Source organism: Pogona vitticeps, chromosome 5 (genome assembly GCF_051106095.1).
Source record: "Pogona vitticeps strain Pit_001003342236 chromosome 5, PviZW2.1, whole genome shotgun sequence".
In the NCBI taxonomy this organism is placed as follows: domain Eukaryota; kingdom Metazoa; phylum Chordata; class Lepidosauria; order Squamata; family Agamidae; genus Pogona; species Pogona vitticeps.
In genome coordinates this window covers 129,758,167-129,782,715 of record NC_135787.1, presented here as the reverse complement: position 1 = coordinate 129,782,715, position 24,549 = coordinate 129,758,167, and the positions used below count along the sequence as shown (strand labels likewise).

The following is a 24,549-nucleotide window of genomic DNA, read 5'->3' as shown; positions in this document are numbered from 1 at the left end:
GGGAAGATTGTTCTAAGAGGAGGAAAGGCATTTCTCTGAATGGGTATTTTGGCTCTCAGTTATGAGATAATGAAAGCAGTCTGCCCCAGTTTAAGGATGCATTTATGTGGTGAGTTGGACAATGTTCTTTGAAGCTGCTGTTTTCTAAAAGTGCAAAAATTTCCATGGGGTAGTTGTAGTAGGTTGTTGCAGCAAAACAACAACAAAAGAGTATTGCTATGTACTAACGGGTTTTATTTTTCACAAGTTTTTGTGGTCTGCAGCTCACGTCATCAGATACATGAAAAATGCAGTTGACAGACTACAGTCTATGAAAGATTATGCCAAATAACATTGATAGTCTTTAAAATACCTCAGGATTTTGTTTTTTCTGAAAGGACTGACTTCTTACATGTTTGGAACTCTTACAACCAGCAGATAACAATAGTTAGGCTGCAACTGTAAAACACATTTATCTGGAAGTAATTTCCATTAAACGTAAAGGGGCTTACTTCTAAATTAGACATGTATTGGATTGCTTTGGTAAATATACTGCTGCAGGTATACCAGCAATATAGCTATACACTGAATAGTAGTTCTGTGATACAGTATTGAAGAGTATTTCAACTTACTGAAATGCTTAAAAGCTGTATATGGTCTGAAGACATTATTTAATTATGTCTAATAATGATTTATATGACATTGTATGTTTTCAACTAAGGTGATAAGGTAAATATTTCATAAATACTTTCTTATTTGGCTAGAAAAAAATTCATTATAACTTTATCAGATTCAGTCAATGATAGTAATTTCCTTTTATATATGTGAGAAGGTTACAAAAATCTTAAGTTTCACTGGCTATTCTCTCACAGTGAAAACAAGGGACTTGCGCCATCTCAAATAGTAACAAGTTTTCTTTGATATAAGTTTTTGTGGACTCCAGTTTACTTCAAACATTCTTAAAATATATTATTTGTCAAATTAAACTTGCTAGTCTTCAGATTTCAACAAGACTGTGTGCTACTTTTGCTGCAACAGATTAACACAGCTACTCTCTTTGAAAAATCACCTATCACACCCTTTCCATCTCATCTCAAAAAAGTTATATTTTTTCCTGTCTGATTAGAGTGAAAAGCAATTGAAAATGGGCCATATTTTGAAGTACAAACATATTGGTCACTTACTTACTTAAATGCTAGTCTTCCCCTGAAAAATCCTAGCAAATGTAATTTGTATATAATATTAAGAAACCCTACATAGACATACAGTTTCAACAGGTGTTTTTGGAGAGGAAGTCTTCAATTTATGCACATCTTATGAATCAATGACCTCAAAAAATCCTACTCAAGTCTTGCAAACTAAAATCTATGTATTCCTTTGCCAAGTCAGTCCATCTTATGTAAGGCTTTTCTCTTTTCCTAAAATTATTGTTTTTTTCCCAGTGGGATCAGCAGTCATAATTTGGGCAGGATGAGGGAAAGGTGTTAATCTGCTAGAGACTGCTATTGGCATTGCTTGTGCTGAGTCTCTCCTGTGAGATTAGAGTGGGATAGGTTACATCCATGTTAGGAGTAAAATTTAAGTGATTAGCCGCCCATCCATGAATTTGCAATTTTACTTCCCCTAAACCAGCAGAAACCTTTTTATTTTTGTAGCACTTTTGCCTTTTTCATTTTTTTTTCACTGTTCATAAGGTTGGTCTCTTTGGTATGTTTTGTGCCTTTCTGCCCCATTAACTGAATAAATACAATGCAAGAAATACAATTAAGTAAGCAAACAAGCATAATCCTCTTTCATATTCTGTTCCAGTCCTGGACCGCCTCTCACTTTTTAGAGCCCAGTCTGAACACCTGGTATCTCTCACTCCATATATGTCTCTGTAAAATTTTGAGCATTACTTTGCCTAATGTTGCACTCTTGGCCTCCTTTCATGGAGACTGAAATATGCTGTATATTGAATGCTTCTAGCCTGTGCTCGATTGTTTTGTTTTCCATTTTTGATGGTATATACTTGTTCACTGGAGAGTGAAGTCAAGTGGGCCTTAGATTACATGGTTAACAACAAAGCCATTGGAGGTGATGGCATTCCAGTTGAACTATTTAAAATCTTAAAAGATGACACTGTTAAGGTGCTACACTCAATATGCCCGCAAGTTTGGAAAACTCAGCAGTGCCCAGAGGACTGGAAAAGATCAGTCTACATCACAATTCCAAAGAAGGGCAATGCCAAAGAATGCTCCAACTACCGTACAATTGCACTCATTTCACACGCTAGCAAGATTATGCTCAAAATTCTACAAGGTAGGCTTCAGCAATAAGTGGACCAAGAACTCCCAGAAGGACAAGCTGGATTTCGAAGGGGCAAAGGAACTAGACACCAAATTGCTAACATGCACTGGATTATGGAGAAAGCCAGAGAGTTCCAGAAAAACATCTACTTCTGCTTCATTGACTATGCAGAAGCCTTTTACTGTGTGGACCACATCAAACTATGGCAAGTTCTTAAAGAAATGGGAGTGCCTCACCACTTTATCTATCTCCTGAGAAACCTATATGTGGGACAGGAAGCAACAGTTAGAACTGGATATGGAACAACTGATTGGTTCAAAATTGGGAAAGGAGTATGACAAGACTATATTGTCCCCCGGCTTATTTAACTTATATGCAGAATACATCATCTGAAAGGCTGGACTGAATGAATCCCAAACCGGAATTAAGATTGTGGGAAGAAATATCAACAACCTCATATATGCAGATGATACCACTCTGATGGCAGAAAATGAGGAGGAATTAAAGAAGCTCTTAATGAGGGTGAAAGAGGAAAGTGCAAAAAACGGTCTGAAGCTCAACATAAAAAAACACCCACTAAGATCATGGCCACTGGTCCTATCACCTCCTGGCAAATAGAAGGGGAAGATATGGAGGCAGTGACAGATTTTACTTTCTTTGGCTCCATGATCACTGCAGATGGTGACAGCAGCCACAAAATTAAAAGACACCTGCTTCTTGGGAGGAAAGAGATGACAAACCTAGACAGCATCTTAAAAAGCAGAGGCATCACTTTGCCGACAAAGGTCCGCATAGTCGAAGCTATGGTTTTTCCAGTAGTGATGTATGGAAGTGAGAGCTGGATCGTAAAGAAGGCTGGCCACCGAAGAATTGATTCTTTTGAATGGTGGTGCTGGAGGAGACTCTTGCGAGTCCCCTGGACTTGCAAAGAGAACAGCTTATCCATTTTGAAAGAAATTAACCATGAGTGCTCACTGAAAGGACAGATCCTGAAGCTGAGGCTCCAATACTTTGGCCATTTCATGAGAAGAGAAGACCCCCTGGAAAAGACCCTGATGTTAGGAAAGTGTGAAGGCAAGAGGAGAAGGGGACGACAGATGATGAGACGGTTGGACAGTGTCATCGAAACTACCAACATGAATTTGACCCAACTCCGGGAGGCAGTGGAAGACAGGAGGGCCTGGCATGCTCTGGTCCATGGGGTCATGAAGAGTTGGACATGACTTAACAACTAAACAACAACAAAACAACAACTTGTTAGGGCTTTTATAGATCCAGTCCCTGTAGCTTGAAGTGGTTCTGTTGGCACCCATCTACTTCACATGATTTATTTCTTCAGCATATTTTGAGACTAGTTATCATGTTACTTTCTAAAATTGTAGATTCTTTATCACAGGCTTCTTGTTCAAGGGAGTCTATTATCCTTCCATATCTTCTGCATAGTTCTAATCTTCAGTACTGTATATTGTTTCCATCTTCTCTTTATTATATCTTTATCACATAGTATGTTCCCCTTTGATCTTTCAGCATCACTCATCTTGCTTTGAATTTCCCTTTGATTTTTTAAAAAATCTTATGAAAGTGATCTGTTTTCACCTTGTTTGTTGTCCTCCTTTATTTCTTTGCAGTGACTATTGTAATATACCGTGTTTTTTGCTCTATAAGACGCACCTGACCTTAAGATGCACCTAATTTTTAGAGGAGAAACACAGGAAAAATATTCTGAACCAAATAGTGTAATAAAATATTTAATAAACTATAACAGAATAACATTTGAACCATGTAAAGTGAACAGCAGTCAACAGTGACATTAAGAACCATTACCACTGTCATAAACAAATGTTTTTAGCTGCCTAGAGTGGTCCACATTCGACCAGATAGGTGGGATATAAATAAAATAAATAGATAAATGGAGAGACTTAAAGGTTTGTGTACTGTAGTTTATGTACCATAAATTTGTGTACCATAAATTTAAGTCAAGTACATATAGACCATTATCAGCCAGTGATAAGACTTATACCACACTGCCTATATTTTACATTTCCTTTCATCCACCTCCTCCCCATGCTTATAGAAATGTCTCAATGATAGATGAGATTGTTGTGCAACTCTGCCCAGCTACAGCTCAAGCCTATATTAAGTTAGAAATGGTTTGTCTGATTTGGCACTGCATTGAGAGGTCCCTTTTAGTTTTGTGGAGGATAAATAGTGGATTAAACTATTTAACAGCTGGTTTTCCTTATTTAATTTAGGTTATGCAAAAGAACAGCAACACAAAGCTTAATCTGATCCCATTCACCAGTAGTAGTACATGCTCAGCATAAGACCAAATCTCAGTTTTCTGACATAATTGAATGTTTATAGCATGCAGGGCACAACAAATTATTCAAGACAAAGCCAAAAAAACTGAATACAAACTATAGTAGCTGAAATCAGGAAGCAGGTACAAATTATTCAAGACAAAGCCAAAAAAACTGAATACAAACTATAGTAGCTGAAATCAGGAAGCAGGTACTGTAATCCAGTTAGAAGTCACTAAGAATTTTGACTTTCTTAATTTTCAAACTACTGTATCAGCAAATGTAGTATGTGCTACAGGCAAGAACTCTGTTCCAAAAACACTAACCTAGTAACTATCCCCTGTCTCTGAGACTTCCTGGACCTGTTCTGATTTAGATACATCAAAGAGATACCACAACCATAAGGACTTGGAAACAACTGAAAGAAAGACTGAATTTTGCTTTCCCATTTATGCAGGGTTAATTTGTGATCAGCAGCCAAGTTTGTGTTCTGGCTCATAAAGCACAGTTAGTTTCCTAGCTGGAACACCCTTTGGAAATACATTCTCTATTAGATGCCAGAACTAGTTGAAAAGTTTGCAAGTTGAATCCAAATTTCCCATAGAAATGCATTGAAAATTAATTAATGCATTCTATGGGGAAAAAAGGTCAAAAACTTTTTAAAAATTAAAGGAAAGTCACCAGGTACTGTAGACTGAGCCCGGCTCTTCACAGTGCCTAACAGCCGAAAAAGAGCACCAAACAGCTAAAAGCCAACACCTAGCCGGCAGCCATTTTGTGCTCTTCTCCGCTCCTTCCCCCCCCTCTCCCCACCTGATCGACGCTGGTCTGAAAGGCTTCCCAGGCAGCTTTTAAAGCAAAACTAGCAGCTTTTAAAGCAAATATGCACGTTTCTACACAAGCAGGTTTCAACTCAAACGAGCACCTTTTCACCCAAGCACTAACAAGCAGCTTTTAAACTAAATTTTACATTTTAAAATGACACTACCAGGCAGTCCCAGGTCTCTCTCCCAGCTCTCTAATTGCTTGGACTAGCAAGGAAGCAAACAAGCAGCCTCTTCACTAACTGAAAGTTTGAATTTCCCACTTTCACTGTCTTCCCCGCACATTAGGTATGCTAATATCTGTGCATTGGACGATTGTGGGAGGAATACCCAACCCCTGATGGGGGTCCCATGGGGCACCCCAAAACACTGAGGAGCTCTCTTGGCCTCTGGTGGGACTGTGGCTGTGCAGCCCTGTTCTGAGCAGGAAGTGCAGCCAGGGTCACCATGCCTTGGGGGGACAGGGCACAGAAGGGAGTAGGAGGGACCACTCCAACTCATACCTGGCAGGGGAGATACCATGATCATAAAAGTGATTTTCCCAGGGTAAGGCTCATCCATTGCACTTTGGGTGTGCTGATCCCTGTGATTTCTCTAAATGTGGGAAAATCAACTGCCTAATTTATGGTAGTGGGGGACTGCGTTTTTGGTTTTCCCTAATCTTTTTAGAATCACTCTTTCCCCTTTGGTCCTTGCCTGTTTTCACTGCCCTTTGCCATTTCAATTTCCTGCTGTTGGCCCTGTTGGTTTTCCTGTTGGGCTCCAGGAGGCAGATCCTGGAAAGCCAGCAGTGTAGATGGCAGAGTGGTGAGGTCTAATGTGGCTGCCACAGCAAGCAGCCTCTGGTGCCAGTTCAGAGGCCTCCTAGCATGGTGGTGGGAGGCTTCTGGGTGATGGTGCCTGAACCCTTTTTTAATAGTATTTGCTCCATAAGACTCACTTACTTTCTCCCTCACTTTTTGTGGGGAAAAACTGCGTCTTATAGAGCAAAAAATACGGTATTGCTTGCATCAAGATTTTTCTTTTCTTTTGGCTACAGAAATCTCTGGTTTCTGTTCCCAATTCTTCTGGTTCATAGTTAATTGAGTTTAGTGATACAAATCTTGCTGATAAATGGATTTTTTTAACCTACAATATACTGCTTCCAGATCTCCTATAGAGAGTTCAGGGAGCCCTGGAGATCACAGGACAGTGCATCTATTTTAGTTCACAGATGCCCAGGATGTCAGTGTTTATTCTTGTCATCTTCTGTTTGATCACATCCAGCTTACCAAGGTTCATAGATCTTACATTCCAGGTTCCTGTGTAGTATTTTTCTGTGCAACATCGGAATTTCCTTTCACTTCCAGGCATGTCTGCAGCTGAGCGTCCTTTCAGCTTTGGCCCAACCACTTCATTAGCTCTGGAGCTACTTGTACTTGTCCTCCGCTCTTCCTCAGTAGCATGTTGGACGCCTTCTGACCTGAGGGGCTCATCTTCCAGCGTCATATCTTTTAGCCTTTCGTTTCTGATCATGGGGCATTCTTGGCAAAGATACTGGAGTGGCTTGACAGTTCCTGCTCCAGGTGGATCGTGTTTAGTCAGAACTCTCCACTATAACCTTGGATGTCCCTGCATGGCACAGCCCACAGCTTCTCTGAATTACTCAAGCCCCTTCACCATGACAAGGCAGCAATCCGTGAAGGGGGGGGTCTGTTCTAGCTGGAATTAAAATATGAATTTGCTTGCAAGGTTTAGTAGCTAAGTATATGACAAATAAACCTAAGATAAACATGACAGTGAGGCAGTTTTCTTTGTTTCCATTGCCTGTAGAGGGCAGCATTACCCAGCTAAAATAAAAACTGGCTAAATTTGTTATCTTTCATATTTTGATAGCAATTGGTGTCTGGAGAGTATGCCAGATCCTCATGATTCTGACTTACAGAGATGCATTTAAGCCATTTTAGTCATAAATCATGTAAAGTGCAGAAAAAAAAATAGGCATGTGATTTAGAAGAAGACATCAAATTAGTTAACTGTCTAAATGATAGCGTAAGTTATTTCTAGTTTTTTTACAAAATGAATGGTTGGATAATACTGGGCAGTGCCAGAAGAATAATTTAGATGAATTATGTATCACATTGATTGGGAAATTGCACTTATGATCAATTGAGCCTCTTTCATTCCCATTAGAGACTTTTCACAGGATTTTTTTATTCTGAAATGTGCCTGACTCTGCTTTTGTCATTGTAGTAATTGAGAATGAATACTGTCTATTATGAGGTCTTTTGTTAATCAATCACAGATGTTAATTGAAATTAATTTTTAATGACAGGAAACATGAAAAAGTTTAGTTTGTATATATAGAAGTTAAGGATTGTACGTTGCTAAGTACAGGAACTAGACATGCCGTTGTGTTGATATTTTTGAATTCCTTGTCTGGCCTCTAATTTTTAAAAAAAATATATTGTCACTCACTAAATATATATAATAGAAATGTTTACTATTTGTGTAGCACCTTTTCTCTATGTTCAAGAAAAATTTCATATGCATTATATTCTGTAATCCGTAAAACAAGGAAATTCTTTAAGGGTACCACAGTATTTCTATTCCCACAGGTAAAGGACAATAGAGACCCATGGCTGCCTAGAATTTTCATGGCTATGGTAAAATTAGAGCCATGGAAGTCCTGATGATAGATCATTGCACCTACGTACATAAAGGAAATAAGAGATGAGAAGCAATTAACTGTAATTTTATGGGCATTGTATTACAAAATGATTAGGCATGTTATAACCAAAATGGTTTAACTTACACTGCCCTTCTGTCAGGCTGAAGGACGGAAATGAACTTTCCTCATCAACCTGCTACATGAGCTACTCTGGCTCAGGGTGGTGGGCTTTCCTCTATCATTTCAGGATGAGGGAGGGCATGCTTGCCTGCCTTGCCCCTCCCCGAGACAAGTCCTGTGTAGAATTGCCAGGTCAGAGGGCAAGGGTTGAAGCTTCAGAGTGTTGCTATATTTTCCATGACTCCAAATGAGGTTGTCATTTAATGAGCAGTACAGAAGGCGGAGATAACTTGATTTTTTAAAAAAAAATTTAAAGCTTAGGTACACATCACCCATTTCCAACTGTCAAGTACCTGGGCTCAGTGTGGAAGTGTTTGCATATGTATCTTCCAAATGGCACTGTGGGCCCAAATGCATGCACTCACCCACGCTCTACTCACCCCCTTCCCTCACTACTGGCTTTTTGGCATGCTGATTTTGGGTCCATTGGGACAGTTAAGCAGACAAAGAGTGGAGAAACAGTGGTATAATTCATTAGTCTTTTTGAGTGCTGGCAACACAAAACCTAGGAGGGGAAAAAAAAACCTCCCACTCTAAACCCATGCTTGCTGTGTCTCTGTGACATCACAAGGATCTTCCTCACCACTCAACATTTGGAGCTGAAATCTTAGGGAATGGGGTGCTACTGGCCTGTCCTTATTGCTTTGTACTGGTGTCCTCAGGCAGATCCCAAACAAAAGTTCAATCTCTACTTATAGCTGTTGTGTATCAGGTAGTGAGGAGAGGATCAGGTTCAAAGTTAAGTACATAAAGTAGAAGGGTTTTTTAAAGTTGCAAGTGGAACTGTTGGAGTGCTCTTCAAATTCAGAAGTAAGAAACCAACACTTCATGCAGATTTCCAATTCTGGACTAATAGATTCAAAAGTCAACTATAGGTTTAATTGGCTATAGACATGGATATCTAAAGAACACCCAGAATTCCCCTTTGTGCTGTTCTGCAGCTTCCAAAGACCCAAGGCTCAAAATTATTTGGTCCTTTTAATTCCCTTTGCCACAGAAATTGCTTGACTTTAGACAAAAAGAGCACAACACGGAGTGTTAGACAAGTACCATGCTCTTGCTTGCTGTGATTCATAATTTCCCTTTAAAAACAGTCTGCCAGAAAGAAATTCAACAGCTGAATTTTTCTGTCACCTAGTCTCACAGATGCTAGAATATATTTCTTTGTTTTGTTTAGAATAGCCCAGTTCCAAAATGTTTGCACACATCAGGTGTACTGGTACCATTTCGTAAGAGCAGGGGCACCCCACTTACCCTTGCCTCTGGAGGTTAAACATGCATATATATTTCCCATGTACAGTTTGCTCTGTATAAGGAGGTCTTTGTGAGCCTATTGTGAAGGGAGCAGCATGTGCAGGGCAGTTGTAGTGGGTTTTGTCCAACATCATGTAGAAGGGATTCCCCTTCTTCCATTGTGGTTGCACAATGTGCTATTAAATAAAGACAGATTCTGTTTGCCAGTAATGTCTGTTTCCCTCACCTAAAGGCACAGTTGGATACAGCCCAGTACAATCACATCCAAACTGTTGGATGGAAGTTGCAGAACACACATCCTTCTAAAGTCAGTGGCAAAGCCTATATGTGTTTTATCCAGTAATCATATACATATTTAACAGGGACTAAGTCCCACTGAGTTCAGCTGAACTTCCATGTGTACAAATCTATGCATGATTACATTGCCAGTGACTTTGAAGGTGATATTCTAATGATTCTTTCCCCCTTCACCTGAGTCCTGTACTCCTATGCATACTGTCTAGGTCTCCTTGATTTAAGATCAGGACACTTCTCTGTACTTATGGTTTTACTAAATGGGTGGAACTGTAATTTGCTCCTATGTACTATACTCAATAGTTGTATAATATAATTATTGTATGATTATACCCAGTGAATGTGCCCATTTTAATTCCTTACCCTCTAACATCATTTGAGGGGACAACTTCATATATAGATTCAGCATTTGTATTTTCCTGCTTTCTTTGCAGGGAAACCTATGAACAGAAGCATGTTGGCGTATTTACAAATGCCTCTTCACTGAGCTAGTACTCTCTGTATGGACTTAAAATGGTGTTCATTATTTCACTCTCTAGCTGTCATTGTTTTGTTTAAAAGATCAGAGGCATAAACTAAACGGAAATGAAATGTGATCTCAGTTACACTGAATTGTGCAGCCATAGAGACAAAAATATATTTCAGTGTATTAACGAAGAAAAATAGCTACAAATCATTCTACTGTGCCCCTACCAGTGCTACAGATCGAACAGATAAGCCTGATCTTAAAAAGATATTGCAAATTCCTCTTTTTCATGGAATTTATTAGAATTGTATTATAATATAAATTTTGATTTTCAGAGAAAAATATGTGTAAGACATAGTATAATAAAAGCTGAGTTGTAGAGCTCTGCTTTTTCATGAATAAGAAACAGAAAAGAAACACTTCAGAAAGTTGTTATATCTTATGATAATACTAATATTAATAGGAAGTCAATTTTTGTTGTTTAGAATGCTAATGGAATATTTCAGTAAAATATTGCATTTAGACAATCTTTGATATATATAATTAATTATCTTGGAAATTCTGTTTACTAATATCAAAGTGAACCAAACTTCTTGATTTCATTCTTTTTTATATAAAAAATTGTAATTAACCAGAAAATGAAATTCTGCACTGCCTAAGCTGTGACCCTCTGCTTTGCCATCATTCTGCTTATTTTCTTAAACTGGTTTGCAAATATATACATTGCAGTGACACTAAAAAATTAGACCGGTAAGTGAGAGTACCTAAGATTCAAAAATCATGGCCAATTATGCTGTGCTTTTTGTCAAAGTTTAAATACAGGTTGTTTCAATTTTCTCTGACTGCAGAGGCAAGTAATAGTAGCCTTCAGTCCCGTATTGGTCTGCCAGAACCGAAGACAGTTATACCTCTTGTGGTCGTATCAGCCCTGACTTTCATCTGTCTAGTGATTCTTGTTGGTATACTCATATACTGGAGGTAAGCTTTTTTAAAAAAATTTAAAGATATTGTTATTAACATTTTTGTGGATGACTTGTTACCTTCCGTAACTGTGTAGTTCCTGTCCTAAATGACTGAGTTTTTGGTAACAGATCTCTTTTTCAGATATTTTTACTTAATTACAACTTGTCTCATGTATTTGTATAAGGATGCATGTAATCATATAATAAGTAGAAGGTTCTCAGTTTTATCTGAGAAGTTTCTTGAATAATGTAGAGCAGCTGCTAAGGTCTTTCAAAAATACTACCGTATGCATAATATCCTATTTTTCCTCCCTTCTTCTCCTATTATGAGTTATGTTGCTTGCTCTCCATCTTGTAGAAGTTTTTTCTAATTTTCTAATTATGAGAATTTGTGTGTGTGTGTGTGTGTGTGTGTGTGTGTGTGTATTTGTGTTGTAAGCCACCTAGAGTGGTCGCAATGACTAGATAGGCAGGGTATAAATGGAATAAATAAATAAATAAATAAATAAATAATGACAGCTAATCAGCACCTTTTGAACAATATATGAGATGTCCATTTTGACCCCAACTATATATGACTTTCTGCCCACTAATTTTCCTTTAGAAAAATATCTTCTTCCCAGTCCTGTCGCTGCCGTATTAACTTGTCAAAGGAATGCACTGATATATTCATACAGAGAATGAATATATGAACTCTGAACATCTGAACTCTGACGATCCCCAAAACTGTCTAGACTAGGTCATGTCTAGATTAGGGCATTACAGAAAAATATATAGTGTATAACCTCTCCCCATACTTTGCTGTTGTTTTTAAAATAAGATGTTTTACTTCTGAATGAATGGATTAGAATCAGCCCACATATGCATATGTATCACTTTACTATTTCAGCATTAGTTGATAAATTGCATGTGTTAATGAGAGTCACAGATGCAACACCACAAACTGAGTTTAGATGTTGCTTAGCCTCACTCAAATATATATATATTTAATGGAGCCAGTTCACACATTCAGCTGTGAGTTATAACTGTTTCCACATGCACACACCAGTAGATGAAAGACAAGCATTCCAAGAGCTGCACATTTTTATTTTTAGTTTACATTTCTGGTACATTTGTTCTGGGTTTTACTTTGGGGATTTATAGCTAACCATCATTTTTCGGACAAGCTTGTCTTGTGGCTTTACATTATTTTCTACATGACTGTTCACATTCATCTTCCAAAAGGTTTTATCTTTAAAGCTAAATGGCATTTGAAATCTTTCCTGTTTACAAAGAAAATACGCCAGACACTGTAAGACCAGGATTGCATGGTGTAGTTCTGGTAATCCTACATGTGTTTTGATCCTTGTTTTTGTCAGATGACATTGTGTTCATTTTGTTTCTTGTCCTAAAAAAAATATAAATATATGGTTTGTAACCTTGATTTTTCAAAATAAAACAGATATCCTATTAATGTTAATAACTTCTAGATGTTAAATTTAATCCTTCATGTCTTTTTAGTGTATTACAAAATAGATTTTGTAGCTCTCTTTTTTTGCTTATCTGAAAGATACATTATATTGACCACAAGAGGTCACTAACATTTTTATTATATTTCTTTGAGATTCCAATTGAACATTCTGCTACATTTTGTCATATCTTTCATCAGTCAGAAAGATTGTTTCATATCTCAGCTCATTTTTTAAAAAAATCAGGTCATTTTATCCTAAATACTGTATTTGTTTGTTTGCTTCCTTGTCTTTACAGAGTATAGATTATAATGAAACACACCATAATTGTTTTCAGTTTGCATGCAATTCTTTCTACGATGTTCTGAACAGGTTCACCCAGTGTGCACTTCATATACCTTCACAAGAATGTAGACTACAAGTTCTGTGTAAATAACTCACAGAACAAAGTTTTCTATTCACCATGTCTTCTTATGTCTACAAAAGAAAATCGCAAACGTTTAGTGTTACCTGCACCCCTCATAGTTACTTTATTTATTCACTGTGATGAGTGAATTGGCAAACACAAACTATTTTTCTGTTGAACAACAAAAAAGAGAGTCTCCTTAAGCAACATTATCCCTGCATATGTAATAACTAGAATACTGTTGAGTATTTATACCAGTGAAAGTGTAACAGTGTAAAAAGGGCAGGAGCTAATTAGGAGTCTCTGCCCTTATTTCTCATCACACACCAAACTGCATGACTGTCATATGATGAGGAATGCAAGTGGCAATTCGTTCATTAGTGGCATTTCAGTGCTAGAGTTTATGCCAGTACACTTAATAATAATTGTGTGCCATCAAGTCAATTCTGACTTATGGTGATCCTTTTCAGAGTTTTCCAATTAGAGAATACTCACAGAAGTGGTTTACCATTCCCGTCATCTGAGGACAGTCTGGAACTCTGCAGCATGCCTAAGGCCACACAGCTGGCTGTTCTGGGATGCAAAGTGAGAAATTGAACTCCGAACCTATGACTCCATGGCCAGATACCTATACCCCATTGAGGACTAAATATTACAGTAAATACCCAATAGGATTCTGGCAATTATGTAAAAAGAAAAATGCGTATTTTCCATTTATAGCACAATTGTACTTGAACCTGAGCTGGAAATATTGTGGTCCTTACAGTTGCTACAGTATTCTTTGCCCTGTAAATGGAAAAGTGGAAGCAAACAATAAAACAAACATCTCAAGAAATGAGGTGTGAAGCATGAATTCAGTACAGTCTACATGTGCTGGCAGTGTTACATCATGAATGTTAAAAGGGTACGGGTTTTTTTTTCATTTTATAACTTGCACACATTTTAGGCTCAGTATCCAAAAGTGTTATTCCAGAAGTGCAAATAACATTGCATTTGCTGTCACCTAGTTCTGCATTATGCACAAGGGAGATGAATCCAAAACAGCATATGGTTGTGCATTGAGCTGCAAAAACCATCCATCCATCCATCCAGCCATCCAGCCAGCCAGCCAGCCAGCCAGCCAGCCAGCCAGCCAGCCAGCCAGCCAGCCATTATCACAGCAAATATTTGGCTCAGCAAGAAACAAAACTGCTTATTTTAAATTGTTCTGAATTCATTTATAATCTTACTATAAAATTATTTTTGTGTTATTTTACTGTTCATTCCTTTCCCAACATCTGTAATAATAGCTCCAGGCATAATGGGCTAAACCCAGTTGTTAGTCCCAGCTGCATCATTCCCATTGAATGAATGGCATTTATGAAATCAGCAATTATATCAGCCAGTTAGTCAAAATGGCTACTCTAGTTTGCACTAACAATTAGTATTTAAAAAGTATTTTAATACTAACAATTAGTATTTTAAAAGTATACTTATTTTAAGTATGTTGTGCAGTTGTATACTAAGGTCATTTCTGAGTATTGTGATATACATTTTATCTTCTTTCTTAGAAAGTAGAAAATACATCCCAGTGTAAATAGAGTAATGGATTAGGTATAATGGATAGGGTGATGCATTAGGACTCTGGAGAACAGGGTTTGAATCCCTGCTTAACCGTGGAAACTCACCGGGGGAGTAGAACTTGTAAAACCACTCCTTTAATGTCTCACTTTCTTTGAAAGACCTATTACGGTTGCTACAAGTTGGTCCTGACTTTACGGCACACAACACATTTAGCTGAAGCATTTAGGTTTAGATGCTGGATTTGATCTTTTAAACTGTACAGTATTTCCAAAATATTAAACCGTAAATTTAAATTTAACTAGGTTTTACTCTCATTGTTTTCTCCATCGTTAAACAGCAGACCAGTAAATTATCGTATACGGTAGTTCCTTTTTCCTCCATGTTCCGAAGTCTGTTGAACAAAAGTAAAGTTTATTGAAGCAATGTCAGATCCAGAAAGACATTTCATTAGGTCCAGACTTCCATGATATTTACAATTTCTTGATTATGTATTCAACAGTCCAAATCGGTGGACGTATAGGACACTGTGAAACCAATTATTTCAGCTTAATTTATTTCTAGGTCAGTTAAAAAAAAAATCCACAAAATGACAGTGGAAGCAGAAGGGAGATTTAAGCCCAGTTGCTCAAAGCAGAACTTATTTAAAGTTATACTCATGCTTCTTCTGATGTAACAATCTCATTTTAAAGTTAACCAATTGTGAATAATACTTTAAGCAAAGCAAATGACCCACATAAAGGGTAATTAACAGGCGTAATTATCTAAAGATTGATTTTTTAATTAAGGGAAAGCTACATTGTTTGAAACTACAGTTGATTATTACAGTCTTTTCAGCCACTCGTTGTAGACTGACCAGATGCCATTCCTATTATTTCCACATCTGGAATATGGAAGAGGATGCAGAGCATATTGTATAGCCCAGTAAATGTTTTTATTTTGTACTCTATCTCCCTTCAGTGGTTGACATTATGTACTATTCTCCCTATTGAAACAACTTGACTAGATGAGATGGTTTAATAAATTATTGCAAGTGGGATGGTTTAGTGATTAAACAGACTGAATTTTGGGCATTCTATTTTGAGTCTCTGGATTCTCATCTTCCTAAGGGATTGTGGTTTTTTTTTTCATTCATCTTCAATGGTTCAGGGGAAGGAAGTGCCCATGAGTGGAATGAAAAGGTATTCCATGAGACTCTGCAAACCAGAACATACTAAAGGCAATGGCAATAGTTTTAATACCATTGCAGCACCGAACAACACAAGCAGTGACATCTAGTTCAGGGTTGCACTCTAGAGAGTTTCAGTATGACACATGCTTGCTATATCTTCTGCCTCTTCAGGTAAAAAAAACCTATCTGAACAGTCAATATATACTACCTATTAATAATCATTTTAAGAGCATGGAAATTTTTCTCATAGCCACGGAACAGTTAGGCGTGCGTTCTTTTCTCTCCAGTAGAAAGCTGTGTGCTTAATTTTGCTGCAGCAATGCTCAAAATGTTGGGGTTGTGTTTTTTTTAACAATCATTATTTAAGTCTCATCACCTAAGCATAGATATGTACTGTATGAGTCAGATATTTAAAGTATATAATTCTTTTTTCAGGAAAACTTTTTGAAAGGAAGAAGAGTGTTCTAGGTATTACATACATATTTATGTGAATTATTTCTTTCTCTTAGGAAATGTTTCCAAACAGCTCACTTTTATTTAGAAGATAACACGTCACCCCGGGTAATATCCACTCCCCCAGCACCAGTCTTCCCTGTGTCGGGTAAATTGCTTAGAATTTATTTTATGAACTATTACTGGTTTTTAAAAGATAAATTGATAATTGTTTCTATAATTAAAAAGAGAAAATGACAAACAGATTTTATATCAAGTTTTATCTAATCATAATTCATAGGCAGAAGAAAAGTGGATTGAGCCACTTACACAGATGACCTATGTTTTGAGTTTGCAACTATTGTTTGTAACTTCTAGCTGACTTTGGTGCTCTGGATTTTGATGCTCACAGGTTTTTTTTATATTATTAGGCTTTTTATGCTCTGGAAGCAGGGCCCAGCCCTACACTAAACTGCTATGAATGCTAAACCAAGAGAACATCCAGAAATTTCAGGTTACAGGGGAAGGCAACTTGGAAAAGTTAGTTTTTGGACTAATGACCTGTGGAGGCTCCTGAGTGTTGTAGTCAGCAAAAGTAACTTCTAAGCTCTAAGTGAGAATCAATGCATAATATGCATTTTCATGTTCTGCTTTTTGTAGACACATGTACAGGATCACAGTCTAATAGCTACAAGAACAGCACGGTCACCAGCTACTCTCACATGTCCCTGCACTGATCATGGGTTCATAGATCTATAGAGTTTGACAGGATTCCAAGGGTCATCTAATTTGGCCATCTCCCAATGTAGGAAATCCCCAGCTAAAGCATCCTCTGTGTGGTCTGTGGTCTGTGCCCATTTACAAAATGGTGCCCCTTGCATTTTTAGCTGTGGTTCTTTTGCTATTTCTGCTGTTTTCCAAAACTTTTTTTACTCAAATAATTCAATAAGATAGAAGTAATTTTTAAAAAAGTAGACATGGGAAACAATGGCTAGCATCTTGTTGATGGGTATTACACATGGCAGCAAGGAATTGTGCTCTATAATTGCCCATTAACACACCTCTGACACAACCAATTGCACAATGCACTGGCCGAAGGGCTTTGGAGACAGCACTTTTGCCTCAGTGCTTGCACAACTACTGCAGGCACAAGCTCAGGTTTTGTTCATGTAGTTGTGCAATAGGATTGTGGCCACTAAGACAGAAAATAGATACTAATAAATAGACCTCTACAATGCAAGCTATACAGCTTTGGAATTTTATTTATTGCTGATTTCCAGTTGTTTTAGTGAGACTTAAGAGGTTCAACTCAAGTACTTCAGCTGAGCTAGAATGGATAGACTACAGTATTGATACATTTCTGATTTATAATTTAATGAACTAGCAGTATATCCAGAAGGCGTCTTACTTTCTTATTCCACACTGTGCAACTTCAAAATTGCTTCCAAGTGACAAGGAAATGTGCTTTGGTAGCCATAGTATAAAACAAATATACCTCATTGAGACTGAATTCACTGCCAACTTTTAAAAGTCAAGATTTCTTTGTTTGTTTGTTTGAAATATTTTAACCCACTTTTCTCCTTTAAAAAGACCCAATACAGTTTACAATGATTAAAAGATAGTATTTAAGATTAGTAACAATGAGTATATAATATTAAAAAGATCAATGAATACAATACCAAAAAACACAAGCAACACCAAAACACATTCAGTGCAGTAAGTACAACAATCCATTTAAAAAGCTCCACTCAGCAGCTTTTCACTCAAGGGAAGCTTGCCTGAAGAGAAAGGTCTTCACCTGCTTATGAAGGACAGTAAAGACAGAGCCAGTTTAGCTTCCTGCGGCAGGGATTTCCAGCGTCTGAGAGCAGCAACAGAGAAAGCCCTCACCCATGTTCCACCAAAAGCAGAAGGTGGCAGGACGGAAGACCTCTCCTGATGATTATACAGTAACACTCCAGCAGGCATGTAAAGGGAGATCTGGTCCTTGAGATGGCTTGGGCTCAAGTACATGTATGATGTACATGTACTTGAGCTTCAAAACAAGTAGTTGTCCTTGGGAAACTGGCACAAGCAAAAGAGTCGGCCAGATTTATTCCTTTTCCTTTAGGCTAAGAACCTGAATTTGCTCCTGCATGTGTCCCTGTCCTTGGAACAGGGTGTTACATACAGCACTGATGTTACCTGTCTGTCATGGGTTTGGAGGGAAAGTTCCATCCTATGGGGAGTGGAAGGCGGGACATCAGGAGGAGGGGCTGTACTGTATATATATGTGAAGCCTGTGTGGTGAAGGGAGACGCTGGGATGTGACGAAGCAGCAGCTGGGAAGAAGAAGCTGGTGTGGGAGTCTGTGTGTCAGACAGGGTACTACTGTGTGTCAGTACCAACCTGATAGGTTCAGGTGTCTGTTGGTTAGCCAGAACTGATAGGTTCAGGGTCTGTGCTTCAAGTTAAGTGTTCTGTGTGAACCAAACTGTGTGTATGTATGAGTGAAACTAAGCCACGTTACCATATCTTATTCACCTGATCATTTTATTTTCCCTGTGTGTTGTTTTAAATAAACCTTATTCTTTTATTTGTTAAAAATCCATCCCTGGTCTGTGTGACTTCTTACAGGGAATGGTTGGTGGCAGCTCAGTTAACGTGTGGCAGATCCCAGTAGGTCTGGGTTTGTCACATTGATTGGTGTCCAGCGTGTGGGATACGACTGGTCCAGTTGTCCAGCGGTCCAGCAAAGCCTTGGCAAGTGTGCCCAGAGCAAGGGGGGTCTAGTCAGGGACAATCTGAGGCGCGTAGGTAATCTTCTAGGTGTACCTCACGGGGAGGTGCGCTAGTGGAAGAACGTGCCAACTGGGGAGACTAGATTAGGGTGCTCTGAGGCAGCCTGTTTTTGGCGGGAAAAAAGCTGAGGCAAAACTGTGTAGTAGAAGTGAGCTAGCTTGCCTGCTGAGAGGCCCAGCAGAGGGGGGTAGACTCTGGCTGGCTACAGTTGCAAGTTAAGTGCTGAAGAACAGCAGCAATCTATAGAAAGCTGGTTCTGAGGCAAAAGGAAAAAAAAAAGTGGTCGTTTTATTTTGAGGCTTGACTTTTTAAAGCAGCCTGTTCTGAGGGGGGATTATGCCCTTGACTCGAAGCCAAATGGCAGAAATGGGTGAAGTGAAAGACCCCCAGGTTGACCAAGGTTCTGAGGATGAATTTGGCTCAGTGCAGGGTGACAGCACAGGAGAGCAGAACCCAGAACTCAGAAAATTGCTCCTAGCCCAACAGCATGAACTGAGGATGAGGGAAATGGAGGAAAGGGAAAGAGAGAAACAAAGGCAATTTGAAAGAGAAGAAAGAAGGGAGGAAAGGGAGAGGCAAAGACAATTTGAAATGGAATTGGAGAGAGAGAAAATGGCGTTTGAATTAAGAAAATTGGAACTGATGAACCAGAACAATAATAACAATAGGGATTCTGAGGGAGGCCAATTGTCTAAAGCTGACCTGAAGAAATTCCCTGTGTACCACAAGGGAGATTGTCCTGAGGTGTTCTTTTCCTTAGTGGAAAGAGCGTTTGTGGACTTCTCAGTGAGGGAAACTGAGAAGATGACCATCATGCGATCTTTAATCAGTGGTAGCCTGGCTGAGGTCTATGCCGAGAGGCCTGAGGAACTGATGAAAGATTTTGCAGAGTTTAAAAAACTGGTGTTTGCAAGACATGGGATAAATGCGGAACAGTTGAGACAAAGATTTAGGTCAATCACCAAAAAGCCAGAGCAGACTTTTACCCAAGTGGGGGCCCAATTGGTGAGGCTGCTTGAGAAATGGCTATCGCAGGAGGGGACAGAGACCTTTCAACAGCTTAAAGATTTGATAGCGCTGGAACAGTTCTATTCAGTTCTCCATGGGGAATTGAAGTTCCAGGTGAGGGAAAGGAAACCAAAATCTGTGGTAGAAGCAGCCGAGATCGCAGATTTTATTTCGCAAATAAGAAAGCCCTTGGGTGAGGGGAAATCTGTAGGTAAACCCAAAGAAACCTACAGCAAGTACTCTCAGGGACCAGGGAAAAGCCAGCAAGGGGGAGGGGCCCATGGTGAAGGGAAGCCCTCAGACATGAGACCAAGACCTCAGATTTTGGAGGGAAAACCAAAACAAGATGAGAGAGAATCAAAATACACCAGAAAATGTTATTTCTGTCAGGGAAAGGGCCATCTAATCTCAGAGTGTGAGAAATTAAAGCAGCTAAAAGGAATTGTGCCTCAGGATTCTAGTGGAACCAAGCCAAAAGCTGTGTTCTGTGTCCAGAAAGAGCAAGGCTCATTGTCACTGAGGGAGCCTGTTGCCATGGCTACTCAATCTGAAACAGCTACATCTGCTGATCAGGCTGAGGAAAATGGTCCTCTTGTAGAGGTCAGGCGCTGCCTGCTGGTGAGAACAGATTCTCAGTTGTTTGAGACAGCAGGGGTGGACGTAGGAATACTTAACCGTCAGTATCGGGGGCTACGGGACACTTGTTCCCAGGTGACCCTGTGCCATCCAGATATTATTCCTAGGGAGTATGTAATCCCAAATGAGAGCATGAAGGTGGCAGGGATTGAGGGGCAGGTGATTTCACTGCCAGTAGCGGAGATACCTGTGTACTTTCAAGGCTGGAGGGGAGTTTGGCGGCTAGCAATTTCATCGACTCTGTCAGCAGCCGTGCTCGTGGGAAATGACCTGGCTGAACATGTGAAACGGGTGCTAGTGATTACACGTTCACAAGCCACCACGGGGACAGTTCAGGGGGGTAATGATGAGCCAGAGACGGAAGCAGGTGGGGGGAGTTCAGAAGCTGTGGTGGAAACCTTAGCCACAGACAGCAGATTTGGACAAGAGCAAAAGGCAGACGCCACTCTCCAGAAGTGTTTTGAACAGGTGACTAACGCCCAGCTAACACCTGAAACCCCAGTGAGATTTCTGGAGAAAAAGGGGATTTTATATAGAGAGACCCTGAGGAATATCTCAAAAGGGGGAGATGGGATCCGAAGTCAGCTAGTGGTACCTGAAAAGTATCGCCCCATGATCTTACAAAGGGGGCACTCTGACATGTTTGCTGCGCACTTAGGGGTGAACAAGACACAGCAGAGAATCACACAGAATTTTTACTGGCCTGACATAGGGAAGCAGATCAGGGAGTTCTGTAAACAATGTGATGTGTGTCAAAGGCAGGGGAATAGCCGTGACAGGACCAAAGCAAAGTTGTGCCCTTTGCCTGTGATTGACACTCCGTTCAAATGCATAGGGGTGGATATTGTGGGACCTTTGCCCAAGGCCACAAAGAGGGGGAACAGGTTCATTCTCACCATTGTGGACCATGCCACGAGGTACCCTGAAGCCATACCCTTGGCTAACATTGAAACTAACACAGTGGCAGATGCCTTGGTGGGGTATATGTCCAGGATGGGATTTGCCTCAGAAATAATCACAGATTTGGGCGCATCGTTCACATCAAAGCTCATGAAACGCTTATGGCAAATCTGTGGAATTAAGCACAAGGAAACCACTGCCTATCATCCTGAAAGTAATGGGTTAACTGAGAAGTTCAATGGGACTCTAATGCGCATGATTAGGGCTTACTTGGCAGAGAATCCAAACAATTGGGACCAGAAGCTGCAATCCCTTTTGTTTGCTTATCGATCAGTGCCACAAGCCAGTACCGGGTTCAGTCCATTTGAACTTTTATTTGGGAGAAGGGTGAAAGGGCCCCTTGATTTGATCAAACAAAATTGGGAGCAGATCACCCAGGATGACCCACAGGACGTTGTGACATACATAGACTCTTTAAGGAAGGACTTAAAGAGAAATCTAGAGCTAGCAGCAGAGACCCTGCAAGCTCAAAAGGTCAGAAAGAAAGCTTGGGATGACCAGAACGCCAGGGAGAGGCACTTAAACCCAGGGGAGGAAGTGCTTTGGCCTAGGCCTTGCAGAGGGAACAAACTGCAGCTGGGTAGCCCAGAAGTAAAGTGCTTGGGTCACATGGTAGGGGGAGGAGTGATAAAACCCCTAGAGGCCAAAATAGAAGCAGTTCGTGATTGGCCCAGACCCAACACCAAGAAAAAAGTCAAATCATTTCTTGGGTTGGTGGGCTACTACAGAAAGTTCATCCCGAGGTTTAGCGAGATTGCGGCTCCGCTGACCGATCTGACGAGGAAGAAGGCTGATGACCGCATCCCGTGGACCAGCGACTGTGAGGAGGCGTTCCAGAGGTTGAAGCAGGCGCTCATCAACTATCCAGTGCTGCGTGCTCCAGACTTCGACCGGGAGTTCATCATCTACACCGATGCGTCTAACAGCGGGGTAGGAGCAGTTCTGTGCCAGGAGGATGAGAATGGTGACCAGCATCCAGTGTCCTACCTGAGTAGGAAACTTCAAAAAGGTGAGAGACATTTGGCAACCGTGGAGAAGGAGTGTTTGGCCATAGTCTACGCGATCCAGAAGGCCAAGCCTTACATCTGGGGAAGACATTTTGTTCTGTGCACTGACCATTCACCACTGCAATGGTTAAAGACAATGAAAACCCACAATAGCAAACTTATGAGGTGGGCTTTAAACTTGCAGGACTATGACTTTGAAGTGAAGGTGGTCAGAGGGTCAGCGAACTGTGTTGCTGACGCCTTGTCAAGAAGACCTGAAGATTGAAGACGGCGAAAGAACATGGACTATGTATATATATTGGTGAACAAAAGGTTAAATGTACCTGTTTTTTGAACTTGGTTTGTATGGATAAAGGTAAATTGATGTAATGTATATGGTAAATGTTTAAATGCCTAATTGCTATAGTTAACTTAGAATGTAAGTATAAGTAAGTATGATATGGTATGTATAACTGTTGTTGTGTGTTTTATCCAGGTTGTTTTTTGGGAAAAAGCACCTTAGCTTTCCCCCTACAAAACAACTTATAAAGAGGGGAGGTGTTACATACAGCACTGATGTTACCTGTCTGTCATGGGTTTGGAGGGAAAGTTCCATCCTATGGGGAGTGGAAGGCGGGACATCAGGAGGAGGGGCTGTACTGTATATATATGTGAAGCCTGTGTGGTGAAGGGAGACGCTGGGATGTGACGAAGCAGCAGCTGGGAAGAAGAAGCTGGTGTGGGAGTCTGTGTGTCAGACAGGGTACTACTGTGTGTCAGTACCAACCTGATAGGTTCAGGTGTCTGTTGGTTAGCCAGAACTGATAGGTTCAGGGTCTGTGCTTCAAGTTAAGTGTTCTGTGTGAACCAAACTGTGTGTATGTATGAGTGAAACTAAGCCACGTTACCATATCTTATTCACCTGATCATTTTATTTTCCCTGTGTGTTGTTTTAAATAAACCTTATTCTTTTATTTGTTAAAAATCCATCCCTGGTCTGTGTGACTTCTTACAGGGAATGGTTGGTGGCAGCTCAGTTAACGTGTGGCAGATCCCAGTAGGTCTGGGTTTGTCACACAGGGTACCACTTATGAGATATTCATTCTAACAGGTACAGGGAAAGTGTGATTTCCACTAATTTTGTTTCACACCTACATCCTCTGGAGGAAGCTCTGGAAGAAAATTATTTCCCCCTCCCCTGCTTCTGCTGAGTAAATCCTCTTCTGGTTCTCAGTATCAATCTCAGAAGTTTTGTTAGCATGGAAGCCATTGTATCTAACACTACTAATGACTCTTCACATTAGGTCATTTAGGTCTGTTTGAAGTTTATAGGGCCAAGAGTCAGCAACACATGCAATTTCTGTGCAAGGATAAGAAATCACTTAAGATAGACACATGGTCTTTGGACTTTGCAGATAAAAAGGAGGTGTTGTTGTTTAGTCATTAAATCATGTCCAACTATTCATAAACCCATGGACCAGAGCATGCCAGGCCCTCCTGTCTTCCACTGCCTCCCGGAGTTTGGTCAAATAAAAAGGTTGGGTGTGACTGTATATATTTTAGCACATGAGTTCAGCTTCAGACAGAGAAAGATGGGAGCTTGGAACCTAGCATCCCATTTGCGTGTCTGTCTATCCATTTTTTCATTCTTTTACAGAAGTATAAAGAGTTGCCATAAAGCTCTTCCCTAGTCTTGTTTTTCCCTGCCAACCTAGCAGTTCGAAAGCATGCAAAATGCAAAATGCGAGTAGATAAATAGGTACCACCACGGTGGGAAGGCAACGGCCTTCCATGTCTAGTTCCTGCGGACCACATGACTATGGTAGATTGTCTTTGGACAAACGCTAGCTCTATGGGTTGGAAACGGAGATGAGCACCGCGCCCTAGAGTAGGACATGACTGGACAAATTGTCAAGGGGAACCTTTACCTTCTTTTTATTTGATTATATTTAAGGTGTCCCAT

The 24,549-nt window shown here is 39.9% G+C and overlaps 1 protein-coding gene and 1 non-coding gene across 7 annotated transcripts in view; both read left to right on the top strand.

Moving 5' to 3' along the window:
* PTPRZ1 (protein tyrosine phosphatase receptor type Z1) overlaps positions 1 to 24,549 on the top strand; it is a 138,368-nt gene that overhangs the window by 94,683 nt on the left and 19,136 nt on the right. For all 6 annotated transcript variants that reach the window (XM_078376720.1, XM_073000546.2, XM_078376719.1 and 3 more), the window contains exons 13-14: positions 11,085 to 11,214; positions 16,293 to 16,384. In XM_078376720.1, coding sequence (XP_078232846.1) covers positions 11,085 to 11,214; positions 16,293 to 16,384 — 222 coding nt within the window. The remainder of the gene's footprint in view (positions 1 to 11,084; positions 11,215 to 16,292; positions 16,385 to 24,549) is intronic.
* Positions 5,888 to 6,051, top strand: LOC140707944 (U1 spliceosomal RNA). Its single transcript, XR_012088073.2, has one exon. It is a non-coding gene; the product is annotated as a U1 spliceosomal RNA (small nuclear RNA).